The 14639-nt window shown below is 34.8% G+C and overlaps 1 protein-coding gene across 2 annotated transcripts in view; it reads left to right on the forward strand.

The window, feature by feature from the left end:
• The window catches only part of Dnaaf5 (Dynein axonemal assembly factor 5), a 141971-nt gene that overhangs the window by 10259 nt on the left and 117073 nt on the right, over window positions 1-14639 (forward strand). For both annotated transcript variants that reach the window (XM_090407397.1, XM_090407398.1), the window contains exons 2-3: window positions 79-289; window positions 1042-1160. In XM_090407397.1, coding sequence (XP_090263523.1) covers window positions 79-289; window positions 1042-1160 — 330 coding nt within the window. The remainder of the gene's footprint in view (window positions 1-78; window positions 290-1041; window positions 1161-14639) is intronic.

Raw genomic sequence — 14639 nt, forward strand, 5'->3', positions numbered from 1 at the left:
AATTTACAGATGTATTTTCTCTATATTCAAAGTAACATGATTTTAGTTTCAAGTGTTTTTTTATAAATTCAAATTTAGGTGCACTTGTGTTATATGGGTCCAATACACTGCTTGATGATGTTGCACCTCATTTTGCACAGCGTTTATTTGACCAGTCACCTGCTGTCCGACTAGCTCTTGCATCAGCTGTTGGATATTGGTTACTTGAGCTTCGAGATCGTTATTCTTTTTTTCATAGGATGATCCCACTTATGCTGTCCTGTACATCTGATGATGTTCCTGAAATTAGGTAAGTTGATAAATGATAATTATGAATTCTCTGGATTTTGATTGCAATTAAGCTCTAATATTTCTAATTTGTGGGAATTTATTTTATTAGATTTCATGCTTTGTTTTTGTTATTTATGCAGGTGACATGAATTATTGTGTAAACTACTCCATAATTAGATTATGTTCCTGCTCTTTCATCTGCAGGTGAATTAGCTAATGTCATATACAATAGATGCAGCAATATTTTCTCCCCTAGAATTCTGTTTCATCCTGCACACATCCTGTACCTGATCAGTATCCTCCTCGCAAGTGTGGGATGTTTTCACATCCTTTAAAATATGTTTTCTGACTTCAAATTTCTGTTTTCTGTCACCACAGAATCTCTTGCGTTCAATAGCTCTTTGAAGAGTGTATGTAGAATCTCATCTGTGGGTCCAAACTATTTCATTATATCCAACTTGTTTGGAATTTTGGAATTCAAACTCAAATTCCATACAAGTTTGATATGGTGAGAGTTGATTTTATATCAAGCAAGAAACCTTTCTGAATTTATGTTAAATATTAATTTAATTTTTTGATTACTTTTTTTAAACAATATTCACCTGTTTCTGTGTCCAGCAAAAAAAGTGAAAGTTATGTAATTCACTGATAGCTTGAAATTTCTTTTTTCTTCCCATTTGTTTATATTCAGAATATGAAGATGCTTTAAAATTCAAATTTTTGTTAAAGCTGAAGCACACTTGGTTCAGTCAGTTTGTTTTTGATAAATAGGATCAAAAGTCAAGAATTATGGGAGCAAGCAGGAGCTCAATATTTAGTAGAAAATGAAAGAGATTACAAGTCCCAAGTAGATTTCCCAAGACCACCTCCTAGTCATTATCCAAAGGATGGTAAGTATTAAATATTTGTTGAATTTTTAATGAAAAGCAGATTTCATGTGATATCAAAGTCGAGAATTTTTTTTTTTTTTTTTGTGAATGATATGTGTAGAAAGGTATAAAAACTATAAACTTTTTATTATAAATTATAAACAATTATGAATCCAGTTGATGATGCTAATACTACAAGGAGGCTATCATTGTTATCATTCTTTTCTGGTTATACTCAAGAGTTGTACCATATCTTGTTACATGGTCACCTCCATGGAGTCCAGAGAAATGGTGGGTCCACGCTAATTATTAATTCATTCAGTGCCTACCATACCTGTTATAATTTTTTTCTGGTTATGATCAAGGGAAGATGTACCAAATATTATATGGTTGCCTCGATGGAGTACCAGAGAAATTGTGGATTCTCACTAACTATTAATTTACTCAATGCTAATCATACCTCTCTTTAAACTCATTCACTGATAAAGCACTCAGCACTGACAATCGAAAACTGGAAACCTATTTCACTATCTCCAAGCAAGATAACTAGTCTTCATATCCTTGCTCATGTGTTATGTATTGAAAAATTTCTTTTGCATTTGTCCTATAAAAATCTTTTAATAACTTGTGTCTTTATTATATCTCCTCTTTAACAACCTGTCAACCCAAATTGTCAATCTCTCTCTTATAGGAAGCATTTCACACACCATACTGCAATTCTGAAAGGCTTTATTAATCATGAGTTATCATTTGATTCCTTTAATTTCTTCTCACTTCACGTATCTCTTGTGTAAATAATTGAATGCCAGAGATGCATGTTAAAAGCTCAGTATTTGGTAAAAAAGAGGTGCACCCTGGAGTGTTGGGAATCCTAACCATTATCGGACCTGGACCCAACATCACTAACAGAGCTCTGGCAAACACTTCAGAACCCTGGTCAGGAGAAGTGTATATGTGACCATAGCAAAAATGCCACTACAACAACAGAAACGGCCCCGAGTCCTGCGCGGCCCACACTCACCTTTCTACAGTGGTGGTAAGGCACTGAATGTGGCCAGGGATGCTAAGAATCTTGCAGATGAAAACAGGACGCCTCTTAAATCTATGAAAATGGCATTCAGTACCCTCAATACTCGAACTTTCGCAAGAGACTACAGAATAGATTTATTATTCATTGAACTAACCAATATCAACTTGGATATCCTGCTAGTGAATGAAACAAAGATTGAAAGAACTGACAGCAAGATGGTACAATGGCAAACAAGGCAGAGTGGGCTTCATTGTTAATTCTAAGCTCACCAAGTCGATCCTTTCTTGTAACATCATATCTGAAAGAATAGGTGTACTCATAATTGGAATAGAGAACAATATAACGATAAAATTAATATCCTGCTATGCTCCAGCATCTGTAGCTGATAATCAAGAAATAGAAAATTTTTGCATGAATCTTGAACAGGCATTAAATTACAAGTCAACATACACATTCGTTGGTGGTGACTTTAATGCCAAAATAGGATGTGGAAAAGAAAATGAAAAGTTTATAGGACCACATGGCCTGGGAGAAAGAAATAGAAGAGGAGAGAGATTAGCTGAATTTGCTGCAGCTGAACAACTCTTTATCATGAACACTTTTTTCTACAAATACCTAGGAAGAAGATGGACTTGGCAATCACCGAATGGAGACACAAAAAATGAAATTGACTACATTTTAACTGACTGTAAAAGACTGGTACAAAATATTGGTACAACAGGCGAAACATACTTCAACATAGATTCTGACCACAGACTCCTCAGAGCCATTATAAGAATAGACACAAAAAAGAACAACATATCAGGGCAACATCAAACCATAAAAGACAATCCAAACAAATAGACTACCACAAGTTCAGGAAGTACATAGAAGAGACTATTAAAAACTGTTACATAAACGATGACTATATTGACTTTATTAATAAATTCAACGAGTACAAGAAAAAATCAGAAATTCCTGTGAAACAAAAGAAAAGAGAATGACTCTCACCTCAAACTATAGAACTACTGGAAAAGAGAAAAGAACTGAAGAAATATGAAGAAAATTTTCTGGAATACAAAATTATCTGTAAGTTACTAAGAAAAAGAATTCCAGAAGACTACAAAACTTTCAGGATACTAAAGCTAAGAGAAGCAGTGCAGGCAAAAACCAGCCTGAAAAAAATAGAGAAAGACTTAAATTTTAAACAGTCAATTCCATCTGCTTTACAGGATCAAAATGGAGAAAAACATACTAATAGAAAAAGGATAGAAGAAATTGTGCAGAATTTTTATAATGATCTCTATGCAACTAAGTGCCAAGTTTCAGAACCTATCATTCCAAAACCAAGCAATATACCAGATACTTCCAGAAGAAATAGAACATGCCCTTATGAAAATGAGTAAAGGTAAAGCCTCAGGACTTGATCATGCTAAGGCTGAAGAAATCCAACAAGGTGGACCAATTATTTTCAAAGCCTTGGCTGCCAGATTCACTTGGTACTTCAAAGAAAGAAAGATTCCAGAGGAATGGCAAATTTCAAAAACCATACTTCTGTTCAAAAAAAGGGAACAAGGAAGACATAAAAAACTATCGTCCAATCTGTCTACTCTCTCACATATATAAGATCATGAACAGAGTAATACTGAACAGAATCTAAAACACTTTCGAAGACAACTCCAGCAGAGAGCAGGCAGGATTCTGAAGAGGCTTCTCCACAATAGATCATATCCAGGTCATTTCACAACTAACAGAAAAATGCAGAGAATACCGAATCCCTCTATGTTTTCTCATTATTGATTTTAAAAACGTATTTGATACCATAGAACACAATGCAGTCATCAGTGCCTTACTGGAAATAAATGTGGACCCTACTTGCATCCACATGATAAAAGAAATTAACAAAAATCAGACCACACAAATAACCCTATTTGATCAACCTATAAATATAGATATAAAGAGAGGGTCCGCCAAGGTGATGCGATCTCCCCAAATCTATTTACCAGCACTTTAAAATACATTCTGAAAAAAATTGACCTAAACGGAGGAATAAGCATAGATGGTGAAAAGCTACAAATTCTTATGTTTGCCAATGATCTGGTACTGATATCCCACAACCCAAAAGTCTTAGAAAAAATGGGTGAAAAAGTATGCACAAACAACTGTAAGATAGGCTTAGAAATGAATCTAGAAAAAACAAAAAGGATCAAAAACATTTACACAAGTGACAGTCACCTATGTATTGATAACATCCCTATAGAACAAGTTGACTCATACAAGTACTTAGGACAAACAATAAAAATGAATAACGATTTATCTGAACTAGCAAAATGAAAAAAAGCTGCATGGCTATCATTCAACAGACTAAAAGAAACACTTACTGATCCAAATCTTGACATCTCTGCGAAGGCAAAACTATTTAATAGTAATATTCTTCCATCACTCACATATGGATCAGAAACATGGAACACGACAAGAAAAGAAGAAGAGACTCTCAGAATAACTCAGCATGCAATAGAATGCAGGATTTGTAACATCAGCAAAATGGAACGTGTTAGAAACACGGAACTAAGAAAGAGATCAGGCATAAAAGATGTGGTAACTGCAGTATATGAAAGCAAGGTGAGATGGGCAGGTCACATAGCCAGACTCAAGGATGACAGATGGACATGTAGAATACTCAACTGGCAACCAAGAATAAAGAGAAAACCAGGAAGACCATCTACAAGATGGGAAGATCCGCTAGTGAAATCTATGGGTATAACATGGAAGAGAGAGGCTCAAGATCGAGATTGTTGGAGACATCTTTGTGACCTGCGCTCATGGAGAAATCCTGAGTGAAACACGGGTCCATCAAGGTAATTTAGTAAAAAATGAAAAGGTTACAAGTCACAAATAGATTTTCCTAAGACCACCTCCTGGTTATTGTACAGTGGTTACACAGTCATTATTGTGTAATAAGGCATAACAGTAATATTGATAATATAGCATGTTTTTTTGTGCACCAACAAAAATTTCATATGCTGCAAGGTTCTGCCAATGGACTTATATTAGTAAAAAAAAAAGGCATTGAATTCTTTTCAATTAACTTCGCTGTTAAATACAGTAATGAAAAGAATAATGTTTATCAAGCTTATCAAATAAGCATATATTCTACATTCATCCATCCACAGTATTGAGTTTGTAGGTTTTGTGATCTCTTGTGTATAGAAGGGATGTTAAAAATAAGACATTTTGTGTAGAAAATATGTGAAAGTTGTATCTTTCACAGGTTAACTTCTGATATAGACTCATTATCTGTGTGAAGTCCTAGAACTCATCATAGGTCTGCACTAACCTTCATTCATATAATGCCTGTCAGACTTCTCCTTAAACTCATTCAGTGACTACACTCACAACTCATCTGTCAAGCTGTTCCATTCACTCATGACTTTTTAACCAAAAAATATGGCTCTTACATCCTTGTTAATTACACATTACTCAGCTTAGAGGAGAGTGACCATGTGTTCCTTTTTTTCTCTTTCTTTCCTTTCCTACCATATATTGAAAAATTTCTTCTGAATCTATCCTATAAATTTCTCTTAGTGACTTGTGTGTTTCTGTCATTCTCTTTTTATATGGCCTTGACAGGGCTGTACTTACACTTTTCCCAGAGGTGGACAAGGCCTGAAGCACTAGCATGCTCTGGAGGTCCCTCCCTCATTGTTTGGAGCCCTTAAATTGGCTCTAATTTTTGGGGACTCCAGCCAGATCCTCGTGCACCTGTGCATAAGTACAGCTCTGGGCCTTGACCTCATCTCAATTGCTGTGCTGAGATTCATTCCTTCACCAGGGTTTTGTGGGAATGAGGAAGTGGTGGAAAGAGAGAGAGACAGACTAGAATGACTGTGACACAATTACAGACTGTAGGCATTTTTCGGTATTGAGACCACATATTAACATAAAGAGTTTATTAAAAATAAACAATTAAAAAACCCAACACATTTCATTTGTTGTAAGACTTACATCATCAGGGGTAATGGTATATAAAGGTTTAACACAACAAAAGCTTATTGACAATTAATTACACATTAGATGTTTTTTGTAACTTCACAACTGTCAAATAATTGAGAAATCCGAATACAAATGATATATTCGTTACTGTATGCATGTTGGAACATTGCTAGTTGTTGCCATGTTCTGTGGCTTGTATGTGTTATATCGAGTCAGTTAAATTTATGATGAAGGCAGACCACATGTGATGTAAAATCAAGTCTTGATTTTACATCACATGTCATCAATATATGACATGTTTGTCATATATTGATGACATGTCATATATTGATGACTTGCCAGAGTACTTGATGGCCAGTAGTGGCTGTATGCAATGCTAAGCCTGATTTGTGCTCCCTTCGTTTTTCGACGTCTTTTACATGCTCAGACATGCGGATCTCTTCCGACCTTCCCCTCTGGCCTACATAACGAATGCCACAAGAGCAATGAATCTCATAGACACCTGGTATGGGGTGATGTGCAGTTTTGGTAGATGTGGGAATCTTGATATTTTTTGTAAAGGTAGAAAAGTTGCTTTTATCTTGTACTTGCGGAGAAACATTGCCAATTTGTCCACGACATTTTTGATGTATGACAGCATGTATTAAGAATTTTTTTGATCGTCTTGGGTTCAGAATCATTAAGTGCAAGGTTCTATGCCAGGTAGTATAATTCTTCATTTCTCTTCATCGGTGTACTAGATATATTGTATGCTCTGTCTCTCAAAGTTTTAATTATGCCTATTTTTTGCAATGGATGGTGGTGTGAAGCAGAATTTAAAAATCTTCCCATTGTGGTGGGTTTTCTGAATATGGAAATGGATAACCTTTTTTCCTCTTTGTTTATTTCAATGTGGATATCAAGGAAATGTAGTTTTTTTGTGCCCAGTTCAATAGCGAATTTTATATTTGGATGATTAATTGTTTAGATAATCTTTAAAAGCAATCAGCTCAGCTACTGTTCCCGACCAAGTGATGAAATTATCATATATGTAATGTAGCCAGTCCGCGCGGTTAGCCTAGTGGCTATGCGCTTCGCAACCATATGCCTGGGGAAGGAGTGTCCTAGGTTCGATTCCCATCGGTGACGTGAGGAGCTGAAGGATCTTCCTCAGCCATAGCCAAGTTAGCCAGTCTTGGGCGTGGACAGCAGGATTTTTTCTCCAGTTTATTCTGGGGTTTTTCATCCCGCAAAGCAGGCAAACTGGCCTTGAGAACTCAACACTACAGGCCGTAGGATACACCAGGGCATAAGGCTGACCACCTTATCCTGTAAACGGAGTGAGGTCCGATAATCAATGGACCCTCGACACCGCAAAGTAAAAGAGGGTATAAGGAAGATGAGATGAGATGATGAGTAATGTAGCCAAACTTTTGGTCTTTTCTGATAAGTGTTAATGCATTTGTTTCGAAATTTTCCATAAAAAGATTGGCTAGAGCTGGAAAAAAAGGGGAACCCATTGCAAGTCCATTTTGTTCCCAATATTTGTCTTGATAAATGAAAAAAGTGTTCTCCATGCAGTGTTTGTATAGTCCTACAGTGTCTGATGGGAAAAGGTTTCCATGTCATTTCTGATCACCATGTCATTTCTGGGTACATTGGTGAAGAGACTGACTATATTGAAACTTGCTAAGATGTCTGAGGGTTCTATATTTATATCCTTTACCTTTTCAATGAAATGCCAACTATTTTTTATAAATGATTCTGTTTTTCCTATGTGTGATGTTATCATGTTTATCAGATATTTTGCTAAGTTTGAGGTCGGAGAATCTCCCATTTACAATCTGCCTTAACGGAATATCTTTTTTATGTATTTTTGGTGCTCCATAAATTCTTGGGATCAGTGGATGTTTTTATGATAAAGATCTTTTTAGTTCTTCTGGCCAATTAGGTAATTTTTTTAATCACTTCATTAGTTTTATTATGTGTATGCCATGTGGGATCCCTGTCTAGGGATGAGGTATTGAAATCCTCTAATAGGATGTTCATTTTTCTTGTGTCTTCTTCTGAATTCATAACTATTGTTGCATTTCCTTTATCTGCTTTGATAATAACTGCATTTTTATCTCAACTTAATTCTTTAAGGGCTATGGCTTCCGATTTAGGTAAGTTTCTAGTTTCTACGTGGTATTTTACTTTTCAATAATAATGCTAAACTATGTCTACAATTACAGACTGTTCACTGTGAGAATTGATTGAAGGTTTGTGGGTTGCAAAATTTGTTGATTAGTTAGAAAAAAGGGGATATGATGGAAAGTAGATGTTATATTTGAAATAAATCATTAGAATGAATGAAGTGAGCATGCTGATAAATTTTTAATTTGATCTAAAATATCAGTTGAGAATTTTTCCATTGTAAAATATTGGAATGAGCTTTGTAGTATTAATATAAATGTCATATTTATGGGATTATTATTGCTATTATTTATTATTTTATGTGTCATCATCATTAACTTTCTGATGTGTACCCTCAAGTAATGTACAGGATAATTATGATAGTATTACACGAAAAAAGTTATACGATTACTGACTTCTGATCTGTATTTACTAAACAAATTTTCTGTATGAATGTTTTCTTTTCATGAACTGATTCTGTAATTTCTTGCATTCACAAGATTGTTCTTATAAGAAATGTAGACAAAAAATATCTCTGAATTGGTGGTATGTGTGAAGAAGAGGAAAATCTATTTTGAGATGAATACAAACTTACATTGTTTATGGGCAGTAATATGTGAGAATAGCCAGAGATAGAGATTTGTACCAAGAAATTCTTGTAGATAGGCTTATACGTTAGTAACACATGATTATTAAATTACACAGTCCAACACAATTTTTGCTGACTTTTATATGAGACTTGTTTTTTACTAATTTGGGTGCACTGATTTCAAATATCAAACCCATTTTTCTCTATCACGTCAGGTTTTTCCTCTATGGCATTTTCTTTTTGCTAATTTGTAAGTTTTTGATAGTTTTAAGGAGGCAGTACTATTTAGAGGATCAAAAAAATCGATTTTTTAATATTATTTTCTGAAAGTATGTACTTTTAAAAATCTGTTGCTAACTTTTTATCAAGAAATTCAAAAAATTCCCGAAGATATAGCCTATTATTCAAAGCAGTGTGCAGATCAGAATCGGAGCGCTCACCGCTCTCGCTTGTTAGTAAACGAATAAATGCGTAAGAACCTGCAACAGCACGTACTGGCGCTTTGAATGCGAGAGAGGCCGATAATTAGATATATGACTACTTAACAATATTCATTAAAAATTACAAGAATATTTATAAAAAAATAACAATTTTACTTACACATGAGTTTCAGGGAATAAATTTTTGTTTGTAGCAATTTCTGCTGTGTGTTCTGTTTTGGCAATCCCTTTGAATACTCCAACAGTAGTCGGCCATCATGTGAGAATTCCCATCTTCCTTGGTACCGATCTTCCATAGTTTTTAAGTCTTGATGAAATCTTTCGCCTTGTTCATTGCTTACAGCACCTAAATTCTCGGGAAATCTATCAAGATGACTGTATAGGAAATGAAGCTTTATGCTCATGTTGCAACCTAGGCGCTGGAAATTTTCAAGCATTGTTTCCACTAGATCTTTGTAATTGCATGCTTTTTTGTTTCCAAGAAAATTATTCGCAACCATCGTAAATGAAGTCCAGGCCTCTTTCTCAATTTCGTTCATAGAGTTGATGAAATTTGGGTCTCTCATTAAAGTTCTAATTTGCAGTCCATCAAATACATCGGCTTTAATTTTTTCATAACTAAGTCGTGGAAATTTTTCACATATGTATTGGAAACAGTCACCTTGTAAATCTAAAGCTTTAACATACTGCTTCATAAGACCTAGTTTGATGTGTAGAGGTGGAAAAATGATTTTTTTCTCTGTCGATTAAAGGTTGATTTATAACATTCTGTTCTCCAACATTTAAGGATATTCTAAGAGGCCAATGTTTTTGACTCCAATGTTGGTTTTTAGCTCGACTACCCCAGAAGCATAGAAAACACAGAAACTTTGTATATCCTCTTTGAAAGCCAAGTAAAAAGTTCACCATTTTAAGATCCACACAGACGATCTAGTTATGGTCTGTATATTTTAATAACTTCAGAACCTTTTTAATGTCCTCATATGTTTCTTTTAAGTGGACTGAATAGCCAATAGGAATTGAGCCATATACATTCCCATTGTGTAGTAAGACACACTTGAGACTTCTGCTTGAACTGTCGATAAATAAACGCCACTCATTTGGATGATATTGTACAACACTCATTTCAGTTAGTAAACCTGACACATTGTTACAGTAAACAAACCCACACTCGTGTTTAAAATATTGTACAAGATTACTTTCCCTGCTACGATAAAAAGTTATCTTCGTATCTTGCTCCAGTAAGTTTTTTTCATTTAATCTTGAAGCTAACAATTCCGATGATTCCTTTGATAGGCCCAAATCTCTTACTAAGGCATTCAATTCCGCTTGAGTAAAACGTTGCGGTCCAGAACTAGAAATTAAATTTTCATTGTCTAAATCAACATCCGGATCTTGCTCCTCGAGAACATCTGGCATATCCCAATCATGGTCTTTCTCAAGTAAAGGAAGTCCTTTATAAATTGGCACGGCTATTTCATTGGAATGAGCAACTGGCTGAATTGCTGAGTCAAGATTTGGATACACAACTTTTTTCTTATTCTTCTTATTATAACCAGAAGTCTGAACTAAACAAAAATAGCAATCATCTACGTGATTTTTCGGTTCACGCCAAATCATTGGAATGCCAAAAGCTAATTTTTGGCGTTTTCCCTTGCTCTACTGTCATAAATTTTCTACACGACTTACACACTTTATTTGGAACCCATGACTTGTCCTGATCTGCAATTTTTACGTCAAAGTATGCAAAGTACACTTTCTTAACGAAATCAGTGATATTTGTCCTTTGACTGGGAAAAGTAAAGCTGCCACAAATGTAGCAAAAGGAATCTACACTATTGACACAATTTCGAGTAGTAGACATGATGTATTTTCTTCACTGCCGACTAACATGCAATTAAGAAGACAAAAAAAACCCAGAGGCTTTATTGAAACGTTATAAGCCCTCATCATACTTTCACGATTGATTAACGATTGATTGATTTCGATCGTTCTTTGTCCTTTATGACGTATATAGCATTCATTTGTTTTAGGCAGTTGTCATCATCTACTTTTCATCACCTAAATATATTAGGTCGGTTATCAGCCTCTCTCGCATTCAAAGCGCCAGTACGTGCTGTTGCAGGTTCTTACACATTTATTCGTTTACTAACAAGTGAGAGCGGTGAGCGCTCCGATTCTGATCTGCACACCGCTTTGAATAATAGGCTATATCTTCAGGAATTTTTCGAATTTCTTGATAAAAAGTTAGGAACAGATTTTTAAAAGTACATACTTTCAGAAAATAATATTAAAAAATCGATTTTTTTGATCCTCTAAATAGTACTGCCTCCTTAAAACTATCAAAAACTTACAAATTAGCCAAAAGAAAATGCCATAGAGGAAAAACCTGACGTGATAGAGAAAAATGGGTTTGATATTTGAAATCAGCGCACCCAAATTAGTAAAAAACAAGTGTCAGATCATAATTAGCAGGAAAAAAAATTTTTTTTTGTTAGCCAGTGTTATTTAAGGAATTTACAACATATACTGGAATATTAATTAAAAGAAACTTTAATAAATACCTCCTATATTTTGGCAGTGTCACATTGCCATCTTCATGGGAACATACAACAATGACACGTGCACTCAGGCACTACAAAAAGCAAATGAAGCAGAAGAGAGAAAACTGCTGTTGTTCCTAGAGTCCTAAAGGTGCCCCCTAGCGGGCTATATTGGATTGTCTTGGCTGTTGGGCTGAAGTTCTCAAGATGCAAGCTTCCCAAATTTGGGGCAGTCTCATGCACCCAAATTTTTTGAGGTTTGGAAAATTTTTTAGAGCTGAGGCTGATTCCATGAACAATCTTTCATATTTAAATTTTCTGCAGTGTATTAACACAGAATATGTTCCACAGGATACATTGGAAGAAAGCCACATTAATACATCACAGCAAATTTAAATATGAAAGATTATTCATCAACCATCTTATATTCTTAATCCGATGCAGAGATAACGAAATCGTACTTAAGTTCATCCAAATCAAGTGTGCATTCCATACAAATAAAGCTAACAAAATTTACCGAAGAATGGAACTAGCGATTCTGAGAGAAAGGATTTCAGCCCCTAGATCAGAATTAGCACAAATAAGCCGAGATACATTTTCTCTACATAATGAGTTAGCCACATCTCTTCTGTCCGACCTGTGGAACACATAGACATCATCACATATAACAAAGCTGCTGCAATTTCTGATCAGAAGAAGCACACTTTAGTCAAAAAATTTAACTTGCTTCTTCACGGAAAACAAAAACAAAGAAAAAGAAAAACGCTGATTATTCCAAAGTAGTTATTAACCTTTCGTCAAGAATCCTATCAAGAACCAAAAAAAAATCTACTCCTGAAGGGTTTCAACTTTGCCTTAACGTTTCAACATTTCCTACCAAAAATTGACATAATAGCTCAAATAGAAAAAGGAATAAGAAATTTACCTGGTGATACATCAGATCTCATCCGCATACAGAGCACAGCATTACTATTGCAAAGCAAATTACCTCAAAGGAACCTTCCTTACACGGAATACACATCCCTCAAAGAACTAAAATCAGACAAAATATCGTTATAATCAAAGCAGATAAAGAGAATGCAACAGTAGTTTTGAACTCTGAAGATTATAACAATAAAATGAAAACTCTTCTTGAAGATTCTAATACCTATAGACCTTTAGACAGAGATTCCACATGGCGTGCTCACAATAAAACCAATGATCTAATTAAAAAGATGCCTAATTGGACTGAAGAACTTAAAAGAACTCTACAATCAAAACACCCGTTAGTTCCAAGAATTTATGGTGTACCAAAAATACATAAGATAGATAATCCCTTAAGACCTCAAATTTGATTTGTTTTAAAACTTTCTTACGCATTCTCCTTTACAGTATGAAATTCAATTTTATCCTGCTCAAAACTAGATAGTGATCACTTCCTATTTCAAATCCTTTGTGTGACTCTTGTGTCATGAAAAGATCACCAGTGGTAAAACTTCACTATCAACTATAACAATGATCAATGAGACTTTCGTAACTTTTGCATCTTCTCTCCATGTGAATTTTTGTACATTTTTATGTTGGAGCATGGTGTTAGTAATAACCAATTCATGTTCTGAACAGAAACTCCTCAAGAATTTACCAGTATTTATTAGCTTTCTGTTTTCTCTAAATTTTCAGAAAATATTTGTATATGTCTGGTAATCATTTCTTACTCTATTGTTTAGATCTTCCACAAGGACCAACCTTTCATTTTTCATTGTGCCAGCTGCCTTCTCTAATTCCTCAAAATATTCCTCCATTTCTTCCTTGATAGAGCTTTCTTTATGACCAATAAGCACAAATAAGTCTCATTGTCCAGTTCCCCATTCTGATATTTGCCCACGTCACTCTTCTTGTTATTGCCTGACTATTACATTTTGTATTTGTTGCTTAAAAAGATCTCACCTTTTTTTTTTTTTTTTGTCTTCTTTGCTTTGGTCATGCCCATTATGCTGGTCTGGTACCTATTCAGTTCTTCTGCTAGTTCCATTTCTTTTCCATTGATGCTTCTTATGTTGATAGTACTAATCTTGAGCTCTGCTGATGTTGAGTTGGGATTTGTTCTAGTAGCTGACTTTGTGCTATTTGCCCTGGTTCTCGGATGAAAAAACAACTGGGTCTTGTTTAACAAGGTGACCCCCCCCCCCAGGCTGTCATGAAATTTTGTCATGTTGTACCATCATTTTACACTGTGATTTAAGCCAATAAGAATAAAATTTAGTTGGCTAAAGTACAAATTGCCAGCCCATCCTCGTTTATTCTGTATCGGTAGTCACCTAACAGGGTGCACCAAAAGAAGTTGAGGATTGGACATTAGGTCAGAATCCCTATTCGTTTCTCTGCATTCTTTAAAGGTTATGTAGAGGTCTCCTCCCAGTTATACATCTTTGACCCTTAAGTATACTGGAGACTTTTGTTCATTAGAAAAAGACTCAGGATGCATTATGAACTTTTGAAAATATATCAAAAGTTATATTTTCAAAAGTTAAATATACTTAAGAATACTCAAATATACTTTATAATGTACAGAATGTCTAATCTTTAAAGGTTCCTGTGGCATGACTATAAACAACAAATTATATGATAACTACAGTAATTAACTTTAATGAAATGAAAGTGCAGATATTTTGTACCACAAATAACAATATCATCAGTGCATAGAAACAAGCAAATCAAAGTTTGCAATTTCTAGCATGCAGCAAAAAAAAGTTTGCTGCATGCTAGAAATTAATATATTAATAAATAATATTG

Source organism: Typopeltis vanoorti, chromosome 17, assembly GCF_054136105.1.
Source record: "Typopeltis vanoorti isolate ZY-2024b chromosome 17, IOZ_Tvanoo_1.0, whole genome shotgun sequence".
Taxonomy (NCBI): domain Eukaryota; kingdom Metazoa; phylum Arthropoda; class Arachnida; order Uropygi; family Thelyphonidae; genus Typopeltis; species Typopeltis vanoorti.